Source organism: Thamnophis elegans, chromosome 3 (assembly GCF_009769535.1).
Source record: "Thamnophis elegans isolate rThaEle1 chromosome 3, rThaEle1.pri, whole genome shotgun sequence".
Lineage (NCBI taxonomy): Eukaryota > Metazoa > Chordata > Lepidosauria > Squamata > Colubridae > Thamnophis > Thamnophis elegans.
In genome coordinates this window covers 25,094,820-25,121,935 of record NC_045543.1, presented here as the reverse complement: position 1 = coordinate 25,121,935, position 27,116 = coordinate 25,094,820, and the positions used below count along the sequence as shown (strand labels likewise).

General features: G+C 35.1%; 3 protein-coding genes across 3 annotated transcripts in view; 1 reads left to right on the top strand and 2 right to left on the bottom strand.

The window, feature by feature from the left end:
* Nucleotides 1-1,106: 1,106 nt before the first annotated feature.
* On the bottom strand, nt 1,107-15,422 carry WDR92 (WD repeat domain 92). Its single transcript, XM_032213000.1, has 8 exons — nt 15,146-15,422; nt 11,757-11,857; nt 10,715-10,845; nt 6,998-7,099; nt 6,126-6,241; nt 3,969-4,103; nt 2,881-2,978; nt 1,107-1,851 (listed from the first exon to the last, which is right to left on the bottom strand). The coding sequence occupies exons 1-8, from the start codon at nt 15,335-15,337 to the stop codon at nt 1,644-1,646; spliced, it is 1,083 nt and encodes a 360-aa protein (XP_032068891.1). The 5' UTR covers nt 15,338-15,422; the 3' UTR covers nt 1,107-1,643.
* An 88-nt stretch (nt 15,423-15,510) lies between these two features.
* PNO1 (partner of NOB1 homolog) lies at nt 15,511-25,492 on the top strand. The gene is made up of 7 exons (XM_032213001.1): nt 15,511-16,026; nt 17,133-17,282; nt 18,190-18,273; nt 18,955-19,015; nt 19,788-19,905; nt 21,198-21,268; nt 22,042-25,492. The coding sequence occupies exons 1-7, from the start codon at nt 15,844-15,846 to the stop codon at nt 22,107-22,109; spliced, it is 735 nt and encodes a 244-aa protein (XP_032068892.1). The 5' UTR covers nt 15,511-15,843; the 3' UTR covers nt 22,110-25,492.
* The window catches only part of PPP3R1 (protein phosphatase 3 regulatory subunit B, alpha), a 51,307-nt gene continuing 48,911 nt past the window's right edge, over nt 24,721-27,116 (bottom strand). Inside the window, exon 6 of the mRNA XM_032213003.1 lies at nt 24,721-26,774. Coding sequence (XP_032068894.1) covers nt 26,727-26,774 — 48 coding nt within the window. The 3' untranslated portion in view covers nt 24,721-26,726. The remainder of the gene's footprint in view (nt 26,775-27,116) is intronic.

Below are 27,116 nucleotides of genomic sequence, written 5' to 3'. Positions count from 1 at the left end.
TTTACTAATTTACATTCCAGGAAACATATTGGGGGAAAATGTTAACCATCCATTGAAATATATTTCAATTTTATACAACTTTTTTTTTAAATCACTGCATTTGATTCCTAACTTGGATTAGCAAAAGAAATCATCCTGATTCTAGAGACTTTGGGAGAGCTCATGAATCTCATGAATGCCTGCTGCTATTCAAGGATAAATAGCTACATAGTCTAGACATATGAACTGAAAGGAAAAGAATTTGTAATAATTTCTGTTAGATTGCCAATAAGTAAAAACCATTGTGATGAATGTACATCAGAACATTCTTGATCCCATTTTTCCACTTTTGACTTTCTATCTGATAATACAAGAAATACTGGAGAGGAAGAACATTGCCATAAAACTTTTAGTTAAATTAACTGCAGTTAAGCTTTGTTCATTTACTGAAAAATATCAGTTTTTTGTACTGAAGAGCTAGCAAAAGTTGAGATTTTTCATATTCTCATTTTCATATTCACCCCTTCCAGAAACTGACTTCTAAATTCGTTTAAAATGTGGATTTTGTACCGAAGCAGACAAATAAAATCCTTTTGTACAAGAGGGAACTGTTATTTATTGCAGAACCCATTATAAATGAGGCTGTATTCAATCTAATGAATCAGGCAGCACAATAAATTATTTAATAAATTATTGTTGCTGTTGTTGGATTTAAAAGACGCTCTGAATCATAAACTAACCAAACTATTTGCTAGTACATTAGATTAAAAAGTGATTGGTGTTTAGTGTTACTAAATTCATGTAAGGTTTATCCATGATTAATATAATCATAGCTCAATTAACCCAGTTAATTATATTTCACATAATGTGCTGACCATTTATTTATGGGGGCTGTGATTTGTGGTTCATACAACCACAAAACCATAATACAAGCCACTTTGATAACAATTTCTTAATAAACCCTTGGAAATCCTATAGGTAGTTTCTCTGACATACTTGTTTCAATGCTTGTCACACAAACCGTTTTATCTTGCTTGATTTTTCTGTAATATGCCCAATTTCCCACTAGAGGACAGGGTGACTATACTCTTGGCTGTTTCACACAATCTAAAATCATTGTACTTAAATAATCCAAAAAATACATTTTTTATTTGACCCTATTAACAATTATATAAACATATCAGATAAATTACATCTATATATTTAAATGACATAAATCTGATTACCATCTATAACTCAATCGCACATTTTAAGGACATTTGTTTTTAAAGGCACAATATTTACTGATCTGAACACATATGTTAATGTTTAAACAGGTAGTCAATAACAAAAGAACAAATCTAATCTATTAAAACAGCTGTTCAAATTTTAGTCAGTGTAATCCAAAACACAGGGTATTAGTACTTACGAATTCAAAATAATTAAAACAATTCATTTAAAGAAAGTTGATTACATTGCAATAATTCTACTATAAGTGTAAGGTAGCTTGGATTTAAAAGCATCTATAACAGTGAATAGGACTTAATATGTTAAACTACAAGTGCATTTTCTAGAAATGTAAAATCCACAGTTGATGAAAACTTTTTCACATCTTGTGTCTTCTCAATAAAGTTCCGAGTTTGTTCAAGGACACAATTGGAAGTTTTTTACTGTTAGAAATCCTGTCAAATTTTGTTCAATTTTGTGACTATGAGTACTCTCACAGTCTGGTCAAATGAGCTACAGACACACAGACCACGTTTGTCAGGACTCCAGTCAAGACTCGAAATTGGCTGGGTTGATAATGTCACATTCTGTAAAAGGCTAACTGAACCCGCTACTCCCATTTCTGTTCCTTCTGAATCCTTCTTAGAGCGCTGTGCAGGGTACTCACTAAAGTAGGGAAAATGAAATGGTTAAAACCACTTTATGAATATGTACAATGCAAATTGTTTTATTCTAACTTCCTACATTTTCTCCCAGAGCCTCATGATGGCTTCCAAGTGCCATTGCATTTTATCTTCTGAATAACTTTCTGACCATGTGTTAGATCAAAAGAAAGAGGTATGCTCAAAGGAAAGGCCTGGAGTAGATCTTTCAAATGGTAACTTGCATCTCACTAATGTCTGCCTGTTTTTTCTTGTTTTGATTTTTTTTAGAGGTGGGGGAGGGATTGGCACCATATATTTATTTTTATTCTCTGATGAGTTTATATAATTTTAATCAATATTTTGATTTGTAACTTGTTGCTATTAGAAACACTTCAGTCAAACTGATTTTTTTGTCTTTTAATTACTTAATTGCATACTTCTATGATTTTTTTTTTCTATTGTAAGTCTGTAAATATATAGTACCGGGTTTCCCCGAAGATACGACCTGTCCTGAAACTAAGGCCTTGCCACATTTTTTGTGTGGACAAAAATATAAGCCCCCCCCTGAAAATAAGCCCCCTGGACAACCCCCCCCCCCCTCCAGCCAGGTAGAGCACCACTCACCGGCCTAGCGGTATCCCGAAGACACCAAGCCATGGGAGCCGGGGGGGGGGGGGAAGGCACTTACATTGCTTGGCGCCTTAGGGATACCCCCTAGGTCATTGAATGGCACTCTACCCGGCTGGAGATGGGGTTTGCCAGGCGGCTGCTCGTGAGCGTGGTCACCTCATGGCTGCTTCACCCCTGAGGCTGTGCCCGGCTCTTCAGGAGCCCGATCGCAAGGGAGCAGCCGCCTGGCAACCCCAAAACAATAAGCCCTCCCCAGATAATAAGGCCCAAGCCATATTTTGTGGGCCAAAAGAAAATAAAACCGTGTCTTATTTTTGGGAAAACATGGTACTTGCAATGTAATGTTATATGCCTGTACTTCAGCAAGGGGTACATTTGCATCACTCAAAAACGTAACTTTGATGGAAAGTAAAATACTTACTATTTCCAGAGATGAAGGTTTCCAGCTCCTCCACTTGTCACAAAGATATCTCTGTTCTGTGGTAAGTGCCGAACTTGCCACAAAGTGGACTTGTGAGCCTGAGAACAAAATTATGTAATAAAATGAGAGAGAAAATAAAGAGATTTCTTTAGTAATTTTCTATAACAGACTGAAATCAAGACTCAAGAAAATCAGTAAAGTGAATGATTAGAAATACCTAAAAGTTTGTGTTTGTGCCCCAGATTTAATGCGCTATAAAGAATGAGCACACATTTATCTAATCACTAAGAAGTATGAGTCCTTGAGTTTAGAAGTTGTTGTAATTCTGGCAGTTACATGCCGGTACCTAATTCTGTAAAATGAGAGAGATTTTCCCTTATGTTTTCTTCTTGTCACAGAGAAGATGGAAGTTGGGGGAGTTTCATTTCATGCTTGGTGAAGGAGACAGACTTTATGCTTCTTAAGTTCTTTGATACAAAAAGGAGTGAAAAAGTTATGGAGATTCAGCCAGAGAATGCAAAGAAGGGTGTGATTGCTTGTCTGGGCAAGCTGCGAAGAAAATGGAAGCATCAAAAGTCTCTCTTCCAATGCACAAAGCCCATGGTGAGTAAGAAAACATTTTTCTCTCTACAGTTCTTCCAGAAATACAAGACAACTCAGGATTTGTCACAACCACAATTAATTGCTTAATAGAGTTACCTAGCTCAATATGTAAATGCATATTTGACTCTTCTAGGTTGCTCATTCAGTTGTAGCACTCCTTCTGGGAGATATTCATCTTGTTCAATGTACATTTTCCATAGAGAAGGCTAGATACAAATACAAACATATTCTCCTTTTTCTGGATTAGATGTGCATCTTGAGATAAAGTGTTCTCCATATCTCAAAGGCTTCTAACCTTATTAGCTAAAAGAATAATATTTCAATTCATTCTCAATTTAAATTTGTATGAGACAAATATTTCAGGGATTAGGGCATGAGTGCTTTTGAACAACCTCCTCTACCTCCATCCCCTCCTTCAATGGCATGTGGCAAGAAAACACCTCCCGCTATAAATTAGCAACCTCTTTTTAAACAAAATAATTTACCTTCTCCGAAACAGAAGCAAAACCTTTAGTTGGATGCTGAGTTCTCATATCAAAAACATGAAATTTTCCTTCAAGCGATGTAGCCACCAATTTGTTCATATTTATATCTTTCCTGTCAAATTCAACACTACAGACCTAGAAATTTAAAGCAAGCAACCAATAAATTACAACTGAATAACACATCATTAATGTACTATATGTATATGAGTTCATTACATGAACTGTAATGCAGTTTATTTAGAAGCACATTCTATCAAGGGTGCATAATCTAGACCAGGGGTGTCAAACTTGATTTCATTGAGGGCCACAACAGGGTTGTGTTTGACCTTGAAGGGCTGAAGTGGGCATGGTCATTGTAAGTGTGGTCACTGTGAGTGTGGTTGGGGTGAGTGTGGCCATGGCATTTGACATAGGCCCAAGATGTATTTTGCCCCCTTTGCATTCAAAACAGCTATTCCAGACAAAGGGAGATTTACTTTCTGGCACAAATAGTCTCAATTCCATAATGTAGAGATTAAAGACATGTAGAGTCCCCAGCAGCTATAGGGCTTGACTCTTTTGTACAGGAGCAGATCTGAATATGTGCACAATATTGTCAGAACAGAGATGTTCAAAAGCCTAATGTGAGTTAAGACAACCTAAACAACATCCAGGATATTATATTTATATTTACTGGGTTGAATGATAAATTAACATTTAGAACCTTAAATACTTTTAAACAAAACAATTCATTTCTCTTTAATTCATCCATATCTCCTTTTTTGTCTTCTTCGTGTATTAATCCATCTGCCTTATTTATGGCATTTCTCCATCCCCAAATAACAAAATTGTACACTCTTTGTTATTGCTTGGGCAATATCAACTCATTTCCTGTTGAATCTGTCCTTTGAAATATTAACTAATTCTATGTAGAATACTTTAGATGACCCTCCCATTTTTCATTGAAAACATTAAAATTTTATTCCAGATATCCATTGTAAAGAGGAACACTGTACAACACAACAAAATCATCACAATATATTGCTAAATGTCTAGAAAGATTCAGAAAATATGCATGTGTGGAAACATTTCCAGTTTCATTTGGATTACAACTGGATACACAATTAAATCTCACTGACTTCATTGAGTTTTATGCATACCTGACAAAAGCTGCTTTCTATCTGCCAGATTTGCACACTAGTCATAATATGATTTGATTTTGACTTTGTGTGTTCTGTAAATTCAGCCCTTTGTGCTTTACACAGTAAATCACAATCTAGAAATAACCACTGGACATTTTCACATGACATACTGTATTAAAAAAATCTTATAGCTTGTGCTTACTACCATATCCTACATCCAATCATGTTCTGCATTTTAAATTTTTAGGCTCACTATACTGTTTACAAACCATTATGGGGGAGATAATACAATCCAGTTGTAAGTCAAAACCAAGCAAATTACATTATAGCCACAGATAAGTCAGCAAAGTCTTTGGATTAGGCCTGTTCCATATTTTTAAACTGGATGAAACCAGGAATCATGTGTAAAATAGCCAACAGGAAGGAAGATAGAGTGCATGGGGTGGAGAAAAAAACATAAATCACATCCCAGTCAGACTGCTGGAGGAGGCAGTGGGAGCCAAAAACACCCCCTCCCCACAGCCTGTTTTTGGCTGCCAGACTGATGTAGGAGGCTGTGAAGGCCAAAAACGGCCTGCATTCACCCCCTGTGGCCCATTTTGGCCAGCAGAAGCACTGCGGGCTGGTCCTTTCTTATTTTCAGGCTGGCCCCATGGGCCACATTTAAGCACCCATGGAGTGGATCCGGGCCAGGGGCCTTGAGTTTGACACTCCTGATTTAGACAGAGAATAGCTAGTTCTCTAGTTCTCTACTTAGCCCTAATGGAATCAAGAATTATATAATTTCAAAACATTTTACACTTCAATAATATTTCTTAATTTGTCATTTAATAGTATCACTGAAACTACAATTTATTTTGATTTTCATGCTTATTTTAAAGAATATTTGGTCTGGCATAATGTTCCATTACAGATTGACCATACTGCTAGTCTAATAGTCAGGTAAAATAAACTGATTAATTAACAAACAAAAACTCTAAAATGTTACCCATCCCCACAGAACTACAAAGATTTGTGAAGAAAAAAAAAGTCTAACCCCATTCTTAATGTTGGTCTCCCATCGTAATGTCATGTTCCTAAGGTCAAACAACTTGATGTCCCCGTTGTCATAACCAGCACATACAACCCGTTCTTCTTGATTATATGCATTGCCTAATTAAAATACAATGACAGTATTCAGATAAAGAATCAACAATAAAATAACCAAACATTAGTCTAACAATCCTGTATTTGTACACCAATTTTAAGGAAATACATTTTTAGTAAAAGTTTTGCAATGAAATAGACAAATCATAGCATTAAAGCAAAAGAAGTAGCAATCACAGTATTTATATGTTATTTTAAACAATATATTAATGCACATATTTTCTCTGTGAATAATAGGATTTGGAGTATTTAAACTGGTTGTTTGATTCAAATGGTCTGTTTGATATTGGAAAGGATTAAAGGTAATAGGTTGATGCCTGATTTCTAGAGAAATAATTTTATGGGCTAAATTTCAAACAAAATTTTCAACTTTCCCTAATAATTTGTATCTGCTTTCTGTGTCAGAGCATCTGAAAAAAGGAATATTGTGATATTCAGTAATACTCTGGATTATTTGAAAATTATTCTGAAGAAATGCTTTGGACCATGCACAGAGTTTATTGTTTCAATTGAGCACAAATTCTGCATACAAATGTATGCATCTCAACACTGCTCAACAGTGTTCTCAAGTTTTGAAGCCTGAAAAAACGCCTGTTTTAATGAATATCAGAGAAATATTACATTTGTGTAAGAACCTAAAGACTTTTTTAAAAATTTTTTAAAAAGGGCAAACAGCCATTCAGAGAACAAAGTAATGAGAAGCAAGATAAATTCCATGATCAATTTCTATATGGCATGAATGGATTAGAAACTCAGACCTACCAAATGCAACTGTCCAGCAATCTCTTGTACTCTCTCCTTGTGCTGGTTCCATATTGGCAACTGGAAAATCTTTTTGTCTTGGGTCCCAAACTTTCACTGTCCCTGCAACCATCAAATGAATTTGTATTTATTCTTCTACACCACACTTTCAGCTTACTTTTGAGAAAACATTATGCATATACCTGCAGAGTTATCTGTCTGTGTGTAAAAAAGTCTGGGTTTAATTTAGCCCCTGGTGACTTCACAAATAAATCCATGTAGTATTCTTGGTAACAGTATAAAAACAGATTACCATTTTGCTTTCCACAACTTCTACTGTACGCCTCTTCATTTCCAAAAATTATCAATGACTGACACTATTACTAATAAAAGATAACATTTCAGTCGGTCTGGTTATTATGTACATTATAACATTATATAAGCATGATCATATCTATCCCCAATGTCTTTCTGATGAGCCACGTTTCTATAATTTCTTCTGACTGAAGAGAGGTCAGAGGTCCTCTCTTCTTCCTGCAGAGGTTTATGCCACCATGGAAACCAGAGCATGATCTGACTATCACAAAGAACTAATGCAATGTTCTGACTTCTGATTACATTTTAGCTGCTTAAAGACATAAATCAGATCTAATGTTAGGCTGCCTACATGAATTGGGCCTATGTTCCCCTAGAACAAGTTCATAGTTATCCTAGTGGCCCTGAACCCCATCTTCCCTCCCCAGGAAGTGTAAGTTGGTGCCCAAAAGTAAAATCTTTTACCTGGGGATCATATAGGAAATTGAACTCTAAGTAAATATCTCCCTGTCTTTCCTTGTCATAACCTTATTTGGGGATATTTTCAGCTTCACAGGCTAATCTATAGCTCTCATATTTTCCAGAGTTTCCCCATTCAAGGATTAAACAGATCTGAATGTTTCTATTCCCAAAGTCAACCAAATACTACCAGTTTAAATATACTTTATAAATCAGTCTTAGATTTTCGTAACTGTCTTATTTTGTGTTTCTCTCTTTTTCATTTCATACATGTAGCTATCAGTTTGTTCCAGCTCTCTAATGACTTATGTGAAAATCCTGTTCGATGGAGACTCAAAATAGAACATACAGCATATGTAGATCTTATTGCAGAATCTTGTAACCATATCATATGGCAACTGAGGACTCTCACATGGAAAAAGGCTGGCCTATAATACCATTACCAATTTTATGCGAGTGAAAAATGTCTATGGAATGTCAGGCATAAACTGCAATGATCAGCAAATTTAATCTGCTTAGTTGGAGTTGTAACATTGTTCTCTTTCAATCCTTCGGAATCCGCTGTATTAAAAATAAATGTGTAGCTTGTTATCATTGATATTCCAAAAATATTTGCTTGTTTAAAAAATGTGGTAATAGTGATAAATCAATTTCACAGGAAAAAAACTTTATAAGGTAAGGTCATACTTTTAAAATTCTCTAAATACAAGTATTCCTTGATTTACAACCATTTGTTTAACTGAAGTTACAACAGTGATGAAAAACTAACTTATGACCAGTCCTCAAACTTATGACTACTGCAATGTTCCCCCAGTTCCTTGATCAAAATTTGGGTGCTTAGCAACTGGCATATATTTACAACAGTGGCAGGATCCTTGGGTCATACGATCATCAATTATAACTTTCTTAGGTGCTTCCAACAAGCAAAGTCAATGAGGGAAGCTGGATTCATTTAACAATTGTCTCAGTCATTTAATGACCCAGCTCATTTAACAACCACATTGCTTAGCAATGGAAGTTCTGCTCTCAATTGTGATCAATAAAATATTACCTATAGATCTAATCAGTTTTTGCCAATCTAATGGCCTCCAAACAAGCAGCACTACCTTTCCTAAGAATCCCAGCTAACTTGGCTGTGGCTGGGAATAGTGGAAAATTAGTCCATCATATTTGAAGGTTGCAGAGTTTGAGAAAGCTGACCAAATTAACTTGCTTGCTCTAATGTTTGGATGCAATCCAGATCTATTATGTCATAGTCTCAATGAAGTGTGAACTGTTCAGAAAAACTTGTCTTCTCTTTAAACTATATGCAACCAAATTTATTCATTAGCTGACATATGAAAACATGTATTAATACCTTACAGGAAGCATGAACATTGAATTTCAGTGATCTTCTGCTTATAACAATACCTACAGTGATTTATTTCAAAGCTGTGTATCGTTTTACAAAGCCTGAGATGTAGCCACACAGTAGCTTTTTACAAAATATGAAAAAAATAAACTAAGGTTCAAAAACTTCTTCAAAAGAGCATGCAGAATTCTGAATAAGGATTGTTGCTTTTGCCTCCCACCAGAGAGAGTAATTGCTACCCCATCTAGAGGGGGGCGGGGAATCTACAGCAAATATATTTGCTGAAGCTGCAGGCATACAACTAGACAGGCCAGGAACAAAATATTACCTTCTGCCATTTAGGGAAATTGCCAGGAAGATGATGATCAACATATGGACACAGATTCTCATTCTTCCATCTTCTTTTTACATGTTCTCTCCCATCCATATTTATTTGTTAGGTTTATATTTCATCTTTTCTCCAAGAACTCAAAATTGTTTGTCTCTCTTTTTATAACTTTGTATCAATCTTGTTCTCCCTCTACTGAGATGGTTGGTCTCCTTCTAGCAGCTCTGAAGCTATTATATAGGAAAAGCTAAGACCATACCATTGTTCTTGAAGTCAAAATCAACCCATCCACCAATCCCAGGCCAGCGAATAGCTGGGAGCAGACTTCATGCCAAATGAGCCAGAACAATGGCCTACTCCACAAGGCATGGATAGTTAATATAATATCCTATGCGCCTGGTGTTTTTAACTGTTCAACTTTTCAAGGGGAGAGTATAAGAGGTAAAGGGATATTTTTTTATCTCATGCTGTTTTTTTAACAATGAGATGCCTCTTAAAAAAATTTTTTTTCACTTTCTCACCATCAATATCTATACATGGAATTTGTTTTTAAGATAACATGTACTGTACAGAATTCACTGCCCATTTAAGAAGTGATTATTATATATAACTCATGAAACATTAGATATCATAGAAGTATTAGTCCTACCAATAAGCTGCCACACAATTATTTCTATCCCTAAAATACCTCATTTGCACAAGTAGTATATGTAGTCCATTTTATGAACTCAGAAATAGGCATTCAAAAGGAATGCTTAAAATATTCAGTGATTTTAATTCTTAGAAAACTGTTTACTGAAAAGTTGCTTTAGCTTGTTCTTTTTGCATGAGGCTTCATCTCTCTGTTTAAGAAAAATAGGTATTAAGGTATAAGAAATCCTAAGATACTTATAAATCTATTTCAGAATTAAGATTTTCTATTATGTTCACAAGGATTGCTCACTGAAGATTATATTGTTTATATTGTTCAGCCAAGGAACTGTATCATTTCCAGGAGAAATCATAATATTTGGTATTGAATGCAAACCAAATGTATTACTCATTGAAACTGCCTGTTTATAGCATGTGAATCCAGATTTTCAGATTTGATAGTCTGATGGGGAAAAAACCATAAGGAACTCATCACTATGTATTTTCCATTCAATTTAAAGTTAAGATGATCTTAAAATTTAAAATCAAAGTTAATTTATAACATTGCAGTTTTTACAGATTTAAAATGTATATTCTATTCTAATCTACTTCCCTTGTTCTCGCCTTTGATGGCATTGCAAGGGAACTAACTTACCATCACGACTTCCTGTCACAATTTCTGGGGCTCCTTCACCAATTCCCAGGCCACCAACTCCATCAATGCTATTTATGATTTCTTTATGCCCCTTCACAGAATATACTGGTGCTTCTGGAGCTTCCAAATTCCTAAACAACAGAAATGGAATTGTTACTTTGTGTTTGTTCATAAACATCTCCTTCATCTAGAGTTCATCTCTTGACAACTACATGGATACCACATTTTTCTTGATGGCAATATGGAAGGTGTTTGTCATTCTCATCTTTTCGAAAGTTTTACAATTCCCTAATTTGACCTATTTCCCATGACACTTCCTGGTAATCCATAAAATCTGCTTAATATCCAACACAAGATCAGGATCATGTATTTATATTTCTCAGTAAATCTACTTAGAAATGTAACATTCAATATACTTAGTATATTACTTAGCTGTGCATTAGAAAATAATTCTGGAGAAATGTTTCTGTCTTCCTGAGGTCACAGTACCTCTCTATTATTCATTAAAATAGTCGGGGGGGGGGGTCAGAATTTTACATAAGATTGGAGAAAAGATGCAGCTCCTTTAAGGAACCAATTTATTAAGGTAAATATCATTCTTGAAGTAACCACCTTTTTAAGAATCATATAGAAATTTTCAAAAAGACGACTGCTTTTACTGAGTAGTAGAGAAACATGTTTGCAAAAGATTCAAAGTGCTTCTGAACTATTTTTAATGTGTAAATCTAAAAACTAGGCTCATCTATTTATACATGGCACACCAGTCATCAAATTGTTACTTAGTGCCATTTATAAATTTTCTGATGAAAGAACCAATGGCAAGATAGTAACAGTTGCAGAATACAGCATACTCATTTGTCTTTACTATATAGAATACTGAATCTTCTTCAAAGTAAAAGTTTTATTGTTGTCTAAAAACCTAACACTTCTAAATTATGCATATATATAAGACAGTGAACAATACTGATTTTACAATGACTTTAAGTTACCCAATAAAAGATAAGGCCATATCTTTAAAATTTGCAAAAAGAACATTTCTTACCATATATTTAAATTTCCACCAAAATCTCCAGTAGCTAAGTATCTTTGTTGCAAAGAAGCAGCCCCAAAGGTTGCACATTTAATAGGTCGTGATTTTTCAATCTGGAAGTAGGGAAATGTTTACACTGAATTATTATTATTTTCAATTTATGTCTTATTCTACCTGTTAGATAATATTAGAGTCAAACATTGTCTAAACACATTTTTTTAGTTCCATTAGGGTTCAAATGAATGAACACGTTTGACTTTAATAATTAGCTTTTGGGATACAAAAATTGCAATTCTATACACACTTTTTGGGGAAGAATTCTAAATAAGTCAAAGCATCTTATCATTGCAAAGGCATAAAGACTGCCTCTCCCATGCACTTTCTCCTTTATTTTCTCCAATTTATTCTGAATCTATTTACAAATTATTAGCCTCATACTTTCTAAATGCATAATCTAAATAGACATGAAACAGAAAAAATAGAAGCTGCCATCAAAGTTTCCATAGTTGAAAAAATAAACAGGATACATTTCAAATTTAATTTTTTGAGAAACAAGAGTATACTGCTTGCTTTTACAGATTACTACTAAACCTCTTTAATTTGTAAAAAAAAAAAGTGTAAATCACACCTTTTAGTGTGAAGTCATTTCTTAATTGCAATTCATATCTCAAGCTTCTAAATATAGGTAAGTCTTCAACTTACAACCATTCATTTAGTGACCGTTCAAAGTTATACCACTGACAAAAGTGACTTCCGATGAGTTTTCACACTTGACTGTTGCAGCATCCCTATGATCATGTGATCAAAATGTGGATACTTGGCATGTACTTATAATGGATTGCGATGTACCAGGGTCATGTAATCATATTTTGCAACTTTGACAAACTCAACGGGAAAGCCAGATTCATTTAACAACCATGTTACTAACTTAACAACTGCAATGGTTCACTTAACAACTGGGGCAAGAAAGGTTGTAAAATGGAGCAAATCTCACTTAACTGTTTTGCTTAGCAATGGAAATTTTATGCTTATGCTTGTAAGTCGAGAACTACCTTACAAATCACACAGGTGTTTAACAGGACTAATATCTATAAATTTATACACAGAAAGATACCATTAAATTCTGAATGATCAACATTCAAGTTTTCCAGATCCATAAAATCCAATTTCTTTACAGAAAATCAAGTTAAGATGCAATTCTTTCCTATAACTTTTGAGACAAGATGAACTGCTTCTGTAAAAACATGCAATTATATTCTCCGTTGCTTGTCTTCACAATTCCACTTTATATGGGCAACTTCATCTATTTATTTTTCCCCAACCTTACATTTATTATGTTTTTGTAGATGATTGGTTGGTTTTTTTTAAGTCCACAAAAAATATAGATCCCTGTCCCACATTTCCTATAAGATATATACTAACATACTGTGCTTTTCCACATACTTTTCTTCACAGCCAGTATATTTTGCATGCACTTCAGTTGCAAACAAAACTTTGCATTAAAATACTAATATAATTGATTTAACCCATCCAGCTAGTTTAGGGAAAGGATGTAGCTCTTCTAGAGAACACTTCATTTCAAAGTAGATATAACCCATTTCAACTCTGCCAATAATTCATAAATGCCATTCATGCTGATCCATTCATATTAAAACAAAGTCTCTTATAAATATGCTTGTTTTTGGAAAGTAATACTACAACTAAAACCTAATTTCATTTTCCCTGAAGTAGCAAAAAGTGATGTGTTTCCCTGTGAGGATTTAATTATTGTATTTTGTAGTCTACAAAGTTAATCTGTACTATAGAAAAGGATTTTATTTGTCCTTAAAGCTTTTTAAGACCAATAGGTAGTGTATCTCTTGCACTGCTATGGCTACAGTAATTAACTGCACTGTGTTTAGTAGAGTGTTATGTATACAAGAACAGTTAATGCCTATTTCCATGGTGAGCACTGGTGGCATTCTTTATTACTCATTTCTTAACACATACTGCTTTGCCAAATACTGGGTGTCATAGCTAAAAGATACTAATGTCAATACAGATAGTCTTTGTGGCCACAATTGACCCCAAAATTTATGTTGCTAAGTAAGACAGTTGTTAAATGAGTTTTGCTGCATTTTACCATCTTTCCTGCCACAATTGTTAAGTGAATCTGTTTTTCAATCTGCTGTTGTTAAATTAGTAACATGGTTGTTAAATGAATCTGAATTCCCCTTGAATTTGTCAGAAGGTCGCAAAAGGGGATCACATGACATGAAATCACATGCAACTGTCATAACTATGAACCGGTTGCAAAGCATACAAATTTTGATCACATGGCCATGGGGATGCTACAATGGTCATAAGTATGAAAAATGGTCATAAGTCAATGCCATTGTAACTTTGAAGTCACTAAATGAATGCATTTAGGTCGAGAACTACCTATATATATTTCTTCACTATTTATTCTAAGGGGCAGTTGTATGTATTCTATTAATTGGAATTGAGCCTTCCAGTATTAAAAGGTTAATACTGAAATGATCAATAATCTTTAAGCCATTTTCCTATTCCTCCTTGTGCATGCATTTGCATCATGCTTCTGACTCTGTACAAATGCTACATTGCAATTAAATGCCAGGGGACGGAAACTCCAGGCATCCTACTTTTAAGAAAATGAATGTGGGTGTCCCCAACATAGGGCAATCTTTACTAAGTATATGAAGAGTGATAGAGGCCAATTCCTGATGTTAATTCTTGATAAACGTATATAATTCACACAAGATCTCAATCCTGAAATACCTCATTTGGTAAATGGTAAAACCTCATTAAAGCACACATACAGAAAAATAGGCAGACACATTTAGATATCATTCCAAAAACAATAAAAAAGGAAAAAGGAGCAGAATGCATTCCCTCCAGTAACCTACATCTAGATACGCAGAGATTAACACTAAGCAAACAATAAAGCAAAAAAACTTATAATCAAGGAACTACCAAAGAGAAAAACCACATCCCACCAACTCTAATAGGGCATGTTATTGTACATGAAGAGGGAGCAAACCCCACACTCACTAGCACTGATGATGTTACCTAGTTGGGTAATGAAACACCTGCGTGCAAACAATCAAGCCCAGAGAGCACAAGGACTTGGTAGTTCAACCCTGAGCTACACATATTCTCTCTTCTATTGGAATTAATATATCAACCCTCGATCTCAGCCGGAAAAAAACAAAACTAAGGGAATCCACGGTTGAGCTTCTACTTAAGCCCAGGAAAGCATTCTGAGGCCCGGGCAAGGAAGCAAAATTAACACCGTGGTTGGCAAGTATACGCTGCTGGGAGTGAGGCTGGTATTCATGGGCTTCTTGCTGCTCCTGCGGGAGAACCGGGGCTGCAGCCCGGTGCTTTGTTCCCTTCCTTACTTCACGGAGGAGGACGAGGCGGCCGCCTTGCAGCTCGTAGAGCTGAATGACGCCGGTGCCGCGCGGGAAATTGCCCAAGCAAAGGAGGCGAGCGCTGCAGGGCACCCATTTGCAATCGAATACAGTGTAATTCAAGCTGTGTTGTGTATGCGCGATGATCTGCGGCTTCTCCAGCAAGCCTCCTGCCGACATGACGGCAAGAACCGCCCCTGACGCCCAACGGCATCCGACGGTGCCGGAATCTTCGCCACCCGCCCCCCTCCCCGCTTCAGCGCATGCGTAAGCGACGGAAGGTCACCACATCCGGGGTACTAGATCATAGAGCAGAGGTCTCAAACTTGGCATCTTTAAGACTTGTGGACTTCAACTCCCAGAATTCTCCAGCCAGCATAGCTGTCCATAAGTCTTAAAGCTGCCAAGTTTGAAGACCTCTGTCATAGAGATTCCGAGGGTTGCGACCCGTGCTCCTTTTTTGCGCAGCACCACTTTTCCACCTGAAACTCCCAGGCAAGGGAGCGAGGGGAGCAAGATTAGGCCGCCTGTTTCTCTCCAGTATAGGGCGGAACAGGGACGGGGAAAGTCAACCATAGAGTGAGATCTGGAGGAAAAGGAAGGCTTCTATAGCGGCCGTCTTGCGTGGCCCGAGACGCAGCCCCGCCTCTTCCTGTCGATATCGTGCTAGATAGATCCGGCGAAGCATGGAGATGGAAAGCTCTGGTGAAGAGCGGCTGCCGACGGAGATGGAAACGCACAGTCCCCAAGAAGGCTTCACGACGGTCCTCAAGCGGAAGAGGCGCCGAGAGTCCCAGATGGACACGAACGAAAGCCCGGTGCCTCGGAAGCGGCCGGATTTCCCCCCTCTTAGCGGGGAAACCCTCGCCGTAAGTAATCCCTTCTTAATGCCTAGGAGCAGGTTACGTTTTCCCCTCCCGTTTCTCGATGGAAAGGCATTGCGTTTTGAAATATGAATGGCAAGCATTTACAAATGGTTAAGCTGCGGGCGTTTCAATGCCACATTCCAGTTGAACGTGGCTTACTCCGTTTTTAAGCGCATGTTTAACCTTCAGCTTGATTTATTATAATTACATTGTGGGTGGGTAAGGTGGGTGGGTAAGAATGTAGGCACCCCCCCCCCCATCTTCCCATTCCTCCCTTTGGTGTTCATTCGGAGAGAAAAGCTATTTTGGTGGAAATCCAAATTAGATTTCAGGCAAGGATTTAGTACTGAGATAAGTCTTAGTCGCCCTTGTCAATGTCCTGTGGCAGAGCCAGGATGGTGGTGGTGCATCCCATCCTTGTGCACCTGTAGAGTTCTCCCTTCCTTGGAGGGAAGTGGATGGGATGGAGGTTCAGATGGCCATTCATGTTCTAGGCACCTTATGGCTTAGGTACAGCAATGCACTCTACAATTGGCTGCCCTTTGAAAACCTCTTGGAAGCTTTCAACTGGTCCAAAATGCAGTGGCACAAATAGTGATGGGCCTGCCTTAGTATGCCCAGGTAACACCTCTGCTTTGTGAGTTGCACTGGTGGCCAGTATGCTTCCTGGTGCAAGATAAACTGCTGGTTGTTGCTTGCAATGCCCTGTGATTGGAAGCAAAGGATTTTATCCTTTTACGTTACTTTAGTGTCTCTTAACAAATTTCTATTTGATCCTTAGTGTACTGTTATAGGGTGACTGAGTTCATCATACATAGCGTATATAGAAATCAGGTTTTTTTATTAGATCTGTATAAGATAGACTAAGAGACTAATAATAGCATAAACATACAGCTAATAATAGCATAAACATACAGCTCTCTAATTTTGAATACGGTAGAACTTTAAAGGCAAGAATCTCTGATATACCTAATATTAGAAAAAAAACTATTTACATTGCTTATATTTTCTTTAGCTTATTCTATGTAAACTGTGATAAATAAAATGAATACATTGAATAATTTTATTTGCTTAACATTTTATTTTGTGATGGTTACTATATTTTCTAGTGTGGAAAAGGTGAATTGAGAAAAATTCCTGTACCAGCAAATAGATATACTCCTTTGAAAGAGAACTGGATGAAAATTTTCACACCAATTGTAGAACATTTGCAGCTTCAGATTAGATTTAATTTAAAAACAAGGAATGTAGAGATAAAGGTAAATAATAAGTCTAGTATTTCTGAAAATTTACTATCTTGTATTTGTGTCTGCTGTTGGGGAAAAATCACTTCTAAATTTCTTTTTAGCATTAGAAATATTTTGTTAAAACAAATTATCACCTTAATGCAGTAAGTCTTAATAAGCATCATTATTTTGGTCAATAAAAATTCCAAATAATCCAATGCTACATTATGTGAGAAGGCATTACAATGAAATAAATAATCCTCAAATATACAGTAGATAACACAAATGTGCATTGTTTAAATAGGAGCCTATAACTTTCTGCAGATCTTTCACAAAGAGAACTTTTTATCTGGTTGGCACCCAGAACATGTTTCAGATTTGATAGTAGCAAATTATATTGCAATTATACTTGGATGTTACTGGCATGGATAAACAAAAATTTCCCACTTCTGCTTTTGTCCTTGGTAAATGTGGAAGAATAGATCAATATTTTGATTCGCGACTTCACTAGTTATTTTGGCCCAGTGATACTTGACATCTGTATTTGAATCTGTAAAGAATGCTTTAATAATTAGTTTCTTTCATTAATCTCAGAAAATGGACATCTTGCTAGTTTGTTAAAATAGCATTTTAGTTCTATTAGAGTTGTAAAAGTCAGTTCTAAATGGTTGGAAATTAATGTATCAATTCATTTTAGGCAACCACAATATAGAATATGTTTATAATAATTCTTCCCATACAGATTTGGAGAGTTTTTTAAATTCATTAGTGTCAATATAGTCTTATATAGTAGAAACAATAGAATATTGTGTCAATAGCTTATAAATTGATATTTAGATTTGAATTAAATATTAGGAGTTGATTGTGGTGCTTCATGTAATATTTTATGAATCTCCCCAAAGATCACTTCCTAAATTTTAAGATTTATTTTATTTTCTAGACTTGTAAAGAAACAAAAGACATAGGTGCTTTGACAAAAGCAGCTGATTTTGTAAAAGCTTTTATACTAGGATTTCAAGTTGAGGTAAGTTCTCGTCTACCATAGTTCATTGTATGAATATTGAATGAATGAATATTGCTGATACTTGAAATGAAAAGATCTAAGAAGTGTCTTCATGGAGGGGGGAGGGAGAATTTTGTTCTTTCTGGATAATTAGCTGAGGGGTTCAATATTTTGTGATCCCAATTGCTAAATCTGTACAGAAAATGTTTACATTTATTTGTAATGTGTTTTTTGTTTTTTATCCTTTTATACATTACCTAGGTGATAGCAGCAATTATATAAATTAGCTTACTAAATAAATGTCTCTAGTTGAGGTTTCATATGCAATAAAGATGAAGTGTCTTTATTAAATAAATAAATAAATAAATTGGGAAACCGTCTGGAAGGTATTTTGAGATGGTAAAACCCATGGGATAAGAACATTTTAATTGGCAGGTAATTTCCTGCCAATTGATTACTTGCAGGATAGTATGTAGTAGTGGTAGTATGTAGTGGCAGGTATTCGTTGAAATATTTATATAAGTGTACATATAAGGGAACTTAGTATTATTGTCCATTATTTCAGATTTCTAACCTATTTTATTTTGGTAATGCAAAGCTAGAGAAATCCATATGCTGACTTACTAGTGACTGTTTTTGATCCTGTATTTTTAAAAATCATAGTTATTTAAAAAACATTGTTTGCTATGTTTTCTCTTTCAGGATGCACTTGCATTAATCAGATTAGATGAGCTTTTTCTAGAATCATTTGAAGTAACAGATGGTAAGTATGAAAATCAATATATCAAAAGATCAGAACAATAATGGGTATTAGAGGATGTGAGATGCATATAGAACTGTTGTTGTTCATTGATAGGAATACATCTGAAATAACCTGAAAATAATTTTGAAACAGGTATTCACATTGTTTGGTCTGAAATATCATTTCACACTGATTAATTTTTAGTTGAACAATTTTTCAGTTAAAACTGCCAGCCAGCCTTCATTTGTAACTTTCCTTGTGGATTTCAAGATATATTGAAATTTTAAAGGATCACCTATTGTGTATTGTAACTGTTAGGCCTGCTGCTGAGTTATCATAAGAATCTTTAATACAGATTGAACAGCAACAAAACCGTTATTGGAAGTATATCATTGTTACTAAAATAATGATTTGTGATTGAGTTATGGAATTTATTCTAGTTTCAGCAGTCTCAAAAACATGTTATTTCTCTATATGTGTACATATATATTTCTAAATGTTATTTATTAGCAGACTATCTAATCAACAAAGATTTGGATTTCATTTCTGTGGGTTGCCTTGTTTCATTAGTGTACTTGAGACAAGTGTTGAGAAAATGGTAGAATCCTGTCCATTAAAATATGGAGGGAATAAGTGGTAGAACTTTGTGAATCTTTTTGAAATATATATTTAAAAAAAATAACTGGATCTCATTTATTCTTAACTGAACAGTACTCAGATTTAGCAATCACATTAGATTCCAACAAATGGCCCAGGGAAAAGGCAAATAATTAAAACAACATTTTCTCTTTAGTCAAACCTTTAAAAGGAGATCATCTTTCAAGAGCAATAGGAAGAATTGCTGGAAAAGGAGGAAAAACCAAATTTACTATTGAAAATGTAACAAGGACACGAATAGTTCTTGCAGATTCGTAAGTTTTATACAGTTCCCAATTTTTTAAATTTTGAATCTTGGCTAATAAACTTCCAGGTTTTAGTGTAATAGCCCTGTGTTTTTTTAAGCAATTGCAGAGCCTATAATTTTGCCATGCTTATTATACATGCTGTATATATTAAAACTGAATCTTCAATTTATTGGATCCTACTGATAAATTCCCAGGAATAAGACACTACCAAGATGATCTTTTAAATACTGCCTTGAAAACACAAAACATTTATATTTCATGTTTCTAAACTATCTCCCTAAGGACTTTACAGTGTATCTTCTGGCTGTAGTTTATATACAAATTGATATGCTTGCATGCATCACTTGTGGCAGATGAATCCTCTAGATATGCTGCAGTTATTACTCATATAATGATAATGCCTGGATTTGATTGGCTCAGAGATTCCAAAAATATTCAAGCTTTCAAGATTTGTAGCCATCATCAGCCAACATACTACAAAAAAACATGTAGCAATAGAAAAGGTTTAGGAGCATTGTTTCAAATTGTTTAATATCACAATCAGGTTTGTATGTGGGTGTCTCAGTGTTTATAGCAGCTGTATCTATGATGAAACATCACAGGGCAATAGATTTTGAGTCAAAGTACCTCAAATTAGCTAATTTACAGAATATATCCAAAATCCAGAGCCATAACTCCCATGGAATTGAAATTTGGCAAATTTTATAAAACATGAGATAAAAATAATCATAAGCCATTCTGTTAATACAAAATGTCATAAAATATTTTCTGTGAGCAACTTCTGATGTTTACTATGATACACAGTTCAAAATGAGTTACTTTCAAGCCAGATATATCTCTAAATATCTCTCTGAATTTTCAGAACTTTTTAAGTACATTAAAAGTTCTGCCATTATTGAAGATATTAAGGAAAATGGCAAGGATCTTAGAAATGATCCAAAGGGTAATGAGTTGTCTAACTACATTTAAAAGTAGAATGGTAATTGTATTATAATGCAATAAGAGAAGCAAATATTGAAGAGCTAATGAGCCTCCAGATATTCAGTGTGTTCCAGCAGAGGTTCAGGAAAGTGGATGTGAAATGAAATAAATGGCGATGGCATCATGTGATGAACATTTTGAAAGGCAAAGTAGATCCAATTTTTGACACTTGTCCTTATGAAAGTAAATTTAGCTTGGAGCTGCTTTTGTATAAACATAAATAAAAGTGCTATATAAGATTGTATAGTGAATAAAAATTCTTTCAGAGGTTCGGTATCTTAAACATGTGTGAAGAGATTTTTTAATTTTAATTACAGGAAAGTTCACATTTTAGGATCTTTCCAGAACATTAAAATGGCACGGACAGCCATTTGCAATCTCATTCTAGGTAAAACTTGTATTCCTTTTGTTAACATTATATTTTGAATATGCCAGTTAATGAGCAAAGATTTGCAAGTAGCAAGTGCTTTTGGTTAGAGAAATGTAACTTGACATTTCTATGAGGGAAAGGGATAATATAAAGGACTATAAACTGATCAATGGATCAGGAGCCGTAAGTACATAACTACTAACTGTTTCTCTATACAACTCAGTTTTTAAGAGTAGGTAATCAAACACAGAAAAACTGGGATGGCACAAAATTGCTTCATTCCATATGTCACACTGGAAGGCATTTTTGGAGCAAGAAATGAAGTAATTTTTTTTCATATCATCAAACTAATGGCTCATCAGTGGCCTTCATTGTTACCCTTGTTCTGCATCTGACATCTAAATTCTAACCTAAATACATAGAATTTTATATTTAATGTAAACTACTATGTTTTCATTTAGGGGTATTCTAGTTAGAAAAAGGCCTAAGCTGTACCAACTTATATGTGTGGTGTGTGTGTGTGTGCGCACACACACACACACACATATATATGCATGCATACATACATACACATACACACATACATACGTTTTTACAATGCCCATCTCACTCAGAAGAATGTATGACACAGCAGCCTTATAAGAGTTTGCAAACTAAAATTCTATTTTTAAATCAAGTTTATTAATAGTTTTTATTATACTAATTAAAACTGTAGATCTTTTGCTGTATTTTAAAAAGCATATTGTATCATCTATAAATCAGTTGTATTAATGTACTTTTTTCTTCTACAGGAAGTCCTCCATCTAAAGTTTATGGCAATATTAGAGCAGTAGCAAGCAGAACAGCAGAAAGATTTTAAGACCATGGTTTTTGAAGTCACACACTTCTACACAAGATACTGGAAAACACTTGAAGGAAGCAATATCAAAATACTGATTACAAGAAAGTGTGCTTTTCTTTAAAACCCAAAACAAACACATTGTGTTTCAGAAGCTCTGCTAAGCCATTTGAAGTGGATGGCATTTCAGCCACACCAAAATTTGGAATATTTTGTTTGTCCAGAGTTTGGGCTGAAACAAAATTCAGAAGGATTTTAAGGGTAAATTGGGCAAGGCCGATATGCCGGGCCTTTCCCCCCTCTTGGCTTGTGGCAGGCTACCTATCTATTTTCCCAAAGTCTCCCTTGCCCTACTTCCCGCTAGCTACTGCCACATCTTTAGCTTCCAGTGGAAATACCCACTTCAGCAGCTCATTCCTGATATTTGCACTTTGTTTCCTGTTGCCACTAATATTCCTGGGTTTTCCACTCTCTCCCATGCCCCAAAACACTCCTTTCTGAATTAATTCATGCCTAGGCCACTCAAAAGTAGCAGTTCCATGCATGGAATATTTTTCACATCCCTAGTAAACTGGTAGCAATTTTCAGTTCCAACATGGCTGGTATATAATAGAACTGCCACAGCAATGTTCTCAAGCAAGTATCTATTATCAAGTGTTCTAAATGAAGTTATGTCCAATAAAAACTGGTACTTGAATTTCCTTCTAACATGATTGTCAGTTTTTGAATTGAATGGATACAGGTTTAACCGAATGCAGCAGCTATGAATAGTATGCTGCGAGTCACTATTGTACTCAGAAATTCTCAACTCTTTTAAAATACTAAGGTATGAAGAGATTGCCGGGGAAGGGGCTAGTCTAAAAAAACAGAATGGGGCTGCTCGTAGTTGGAAGGCAAATATATTTATGGTTAAAAGACTACTAAACTAAATGTTTTTCCCTTATCAAAGAACTTTTCAGTAGAAGAGGGGAAAAAGCTGTTACAATGTTGATAACCTCCTCCTTGGAAGAAGAGAGAAATAAGTTTTTTTTTTCCAATATTGTGACATTACAGAGGGAGATATGCAGATCCTAGAGTTGCTTTTGCATTAGGACCACCTGCCTTTAAATGTATGGCACACGTTAGCCAGGGACCATTGAGGTGGCTGCCTGTCTCTGAAAGGAATTTTTTTTGGAGTGGTGTTACCTTTACCCACAGGACACCTGAATGCTGGTAGACAATCGGGGGAGGCTCCTTGTCCCTACGTGATTTATTCGCTTAAGGGGAATCGAGCCACTGGCCTCAGCAGTGCACAGGCCCAGCATCTTATGTGAGCCATGGCGGCCCCAATCTGCCTTTATAATTCTACAGCATAGACAGAATGCAAACTAGACTTGAGAGGGCACCAAAGAAATCTCAAACAAAAATGGAGGGGAGTGGACTTACACCTTCAAATTAATCTTGACTCCTGACCTGAAGAGTCTGCTGTTTTGTTGGCAGACATTTTGGGAAGTAGCTCGACTCTTCTGGAAGAGTTGTGAGAATGGAATTGACCAAGAGTTACTTACCTGCCTTTCTATCTAAAGCAGGACTAGAACTCAGTCTCTGCCTAATGTCTTTAACCACTACACCAAACTGGCTCTCAGGACCTGAATATCTATCCATTATTTTTTTTAAAAAAATACAAGCCTTGCAGGACCTCTGCTTCACGTTAATGTGTAATTTTTAGTAATTTGGCATCAAAGCATTTCTAGATCTCAACCCATTTTGTATTATTTCATGGCCCAAATATGTAGACAATTTACAGCTTTTTTTTGCTGCAAGATTCTGCAAAAAGCTAACAAAAAATGTCCTACCCCATGAATACAGATGCTAATAAGGGCTTGCTTATAACAAACTAAAGATCCTTTCATAGCAACATTTATAATTTTAGTACCACAAACCAGTCCTTAAACTACTGTGTAAATTCAAGACTGTTGAGTATCTGACTTACATATTGTATGTATGGTGTCAGTTCTTAGTTACAGCCCCTCAAGTTTTGTAATAGCTTCAGAAATAGTACAGGAAAAAACCCAATTTTCAGATTCAAGGGGATTCTTAAATTGTACACGAGGCTCTTTCGATCTAAGATATTGTTTTTATAAAGTATAAGATTCTGTGTTGAAATAGGCATGGACAAGTACATGTATTCAATCCTGAATTCATTATTCCCTGATGTTTACAGCAGATATCTTTCAGATGGAACTTTCCCTTATATGTGCAATGAGTCAAGATTGCAAAATTAGAAAAAATGCTATGCTTAAAATAAAATTGGTGTTACTATGGAACTAAGAATAAAACTGACCAAATAAAGTTCTCTCATAAGCCAAAAACTTCCATAAAATTACAGCTTAATGTGTCTTGATCTTATTGTTCTATTCACTAATACAGGATAGTTAACATGTCTACAAAAGAAAAAATAATTTGGGAACTGGTTATCACTATAAACGCTGAATCAGGTGTTACTTGACTTTAAATGAACTGTCACTGAGAAAAATGGGCAAATATTGTTACAGGTATTTAATTATACACAAAAGCATCGAATTTTAGTACAATCAGATCTGAAATTCAGAATATTCTTTTTTTTTTCAACTGAAGCTTTAACACCATGCAGTAAAGTTCAAATAGTTTATTTTTATTCATACATTATGAAGGTTCCTATACTTCCAACAATGTATGGTATAGCATGCAGAGGAAAAATCTAAACATTCAACATAACCCTTTTTTTTTTTTTGCACACAACCTAAAAAAGCTCATTCCCCCAGTACGAAAGTAACATTAGCACTATTTTCTATTATGCCAGGAAGGATATGCACAAGCACTTAAGAAATAGAAAGCAATTGCTAAAATATTTGTAACAAATATTTATGTACAAAAAAATTCACAAAAGACTAGTTCCCCCTGAAGCAGAGCACATGGCAGTTGACAATGGAACAAATACAACCACTGGTTGGGATTATAATCCACATACTGATCCAGAGGAAGAAAGATACATGTAGTGGAGATTTTCTGTTTTAACATTTACCAAAAGTTTGGCAACATCTTTTTTAAATTATGCAAATCATGTAAACAAGAGGAACATTTCAAATCGATCTACATGCAAAACTTCATGTCATGCAAGGACACCAAGCACCTGGATTTCTCTCTCACAGACAGAGCCCATGATGTGCAGCACTCAATTGAAGGAACAGCTATGGCTGGCTGGGAGGCAATTGATTTAAGTTTGAACAACCTGCCTTTCCACTGCGAATTATAAAACATTCCAAATAGAAAAATTGCTAGAAGAAAGGGCGTACTATCCTAAAAATCTAACAATTTTCTTCTATCCAATAGTACCATTGCAGAAAAAGAATTATATATTGTATAACATGCCTTGCTACTTTTATATCACACATATAAAGTTACTGTCAATTACAAGTCATGATAAAAACAAATTTAGAAAAAAATTCTCCAACTGAAGATCAGGACGTTAAAAAAAAGAATGTGAACCTTACCTCTTCCATATAGCAGAGGTTAATGTTTCTCGTGTAATAAACCTATATACACATATATAAAATATTACCAGGTTTTATGCAACTTAAATTAGTATATTAAATGCTTTAGAGAAATTATATAGTTGGAAGATATTTTAATGGCATGAGAGGTTTAGTAATCTCATTGCAGAAGGTATCCTAGGGAATGATCCTAAACTCTTTTGTATCAAGATTAGTACTGAAAAACAAGTGTTTACAACTGTTTTATCTAAATGGAAAGAGCCAATGTTTACTAGGTTTATTTTATGCAACTGTGTTAAATGAAAAAAAAAAATGAAATGACCATAAGCATTTTTTGCACATACAATCTAGTTCTTGGCAATTAAATTTTTATAACATGCACTGCTATTTTAATACCCATAAATAGTATGTGTACGTACATATACATGCACATACTATTAAATAGTGTACATATATACACAAACTAATCTACATTCCTGTCATACAAAAATGTAATTAAGATAAATTAACAGGAAATGATGCTATTTCAGCCAGTCAATATATAAACATCTGAAACAGTCACAGGAAAAAGTTGACCTAACATCCATTAAAACATTATATTCTTCTAAAGTATATCTGCCTGCATGTGTGTATCTGTGTGACATAAAAGTAAAGTTGTATATCTTATGTGTTGTACTATATAATAATCTGCTTGGCACTTTTGTACTCTAGTTTTATGCCTAAATCAAGTATATTAAATTAAAGCTTGCCTAACTACTAAATAGAAAGCACAACATATATATATATCTATATATAAATACACACACACATATATATAGATAGATATTTTCTTGTTATAAAAGTTGAGAAAAATAAATTAAAAAGCCAACCCCCTTCCCTTTCTCCACCACACTGATATGCTCTTTCCATTTTGCTGTCCTTCAGACTTTTAAAGTGCTACACTTGCGTTATTGAGAGAATGAAAGTTCAACAACACTTAGTTGGCTTCATGAGGCTCATGTTGGAAAATGTGGTTTCACAGAGAAAAATACTTCCATTTAAATACACAGAGAGCATTGCTGGACGTCTTGAGCAGATCTTCAGAGATGGAGAAGAAAGCAAAAGTGTTGGGTAGTATCATAAAGAGTCACACATCTACCACCATCTTTTTGTGAATATCTAGGCCTCCTACAACCTGAAATATTGATAACAAAATACTGTAAGAATTAAAAAGACATGAAACAATAGGATCAGAATAATCAGATTTAAAATATTAATAAATGATGAGTAGTATGTTAATTAATACATTAGATAAAATTGATGTAATTGGCCTAGAATCCAATTATATAACAGGGAGAAAGGAACCATAGTTCTGGGTTTCTTTCAATTCTTCCTAGCCAACCTGATTATTTTGAATTGGGGGGTGGGTAGGTATTGAAAAAAATGTATTAGAATACTTATACACATGATTGTTATGAAGCACACACCTTGTGGATGACACATGTAAGTCAGAGGTGGGTTGCAAATCCTAGCACTA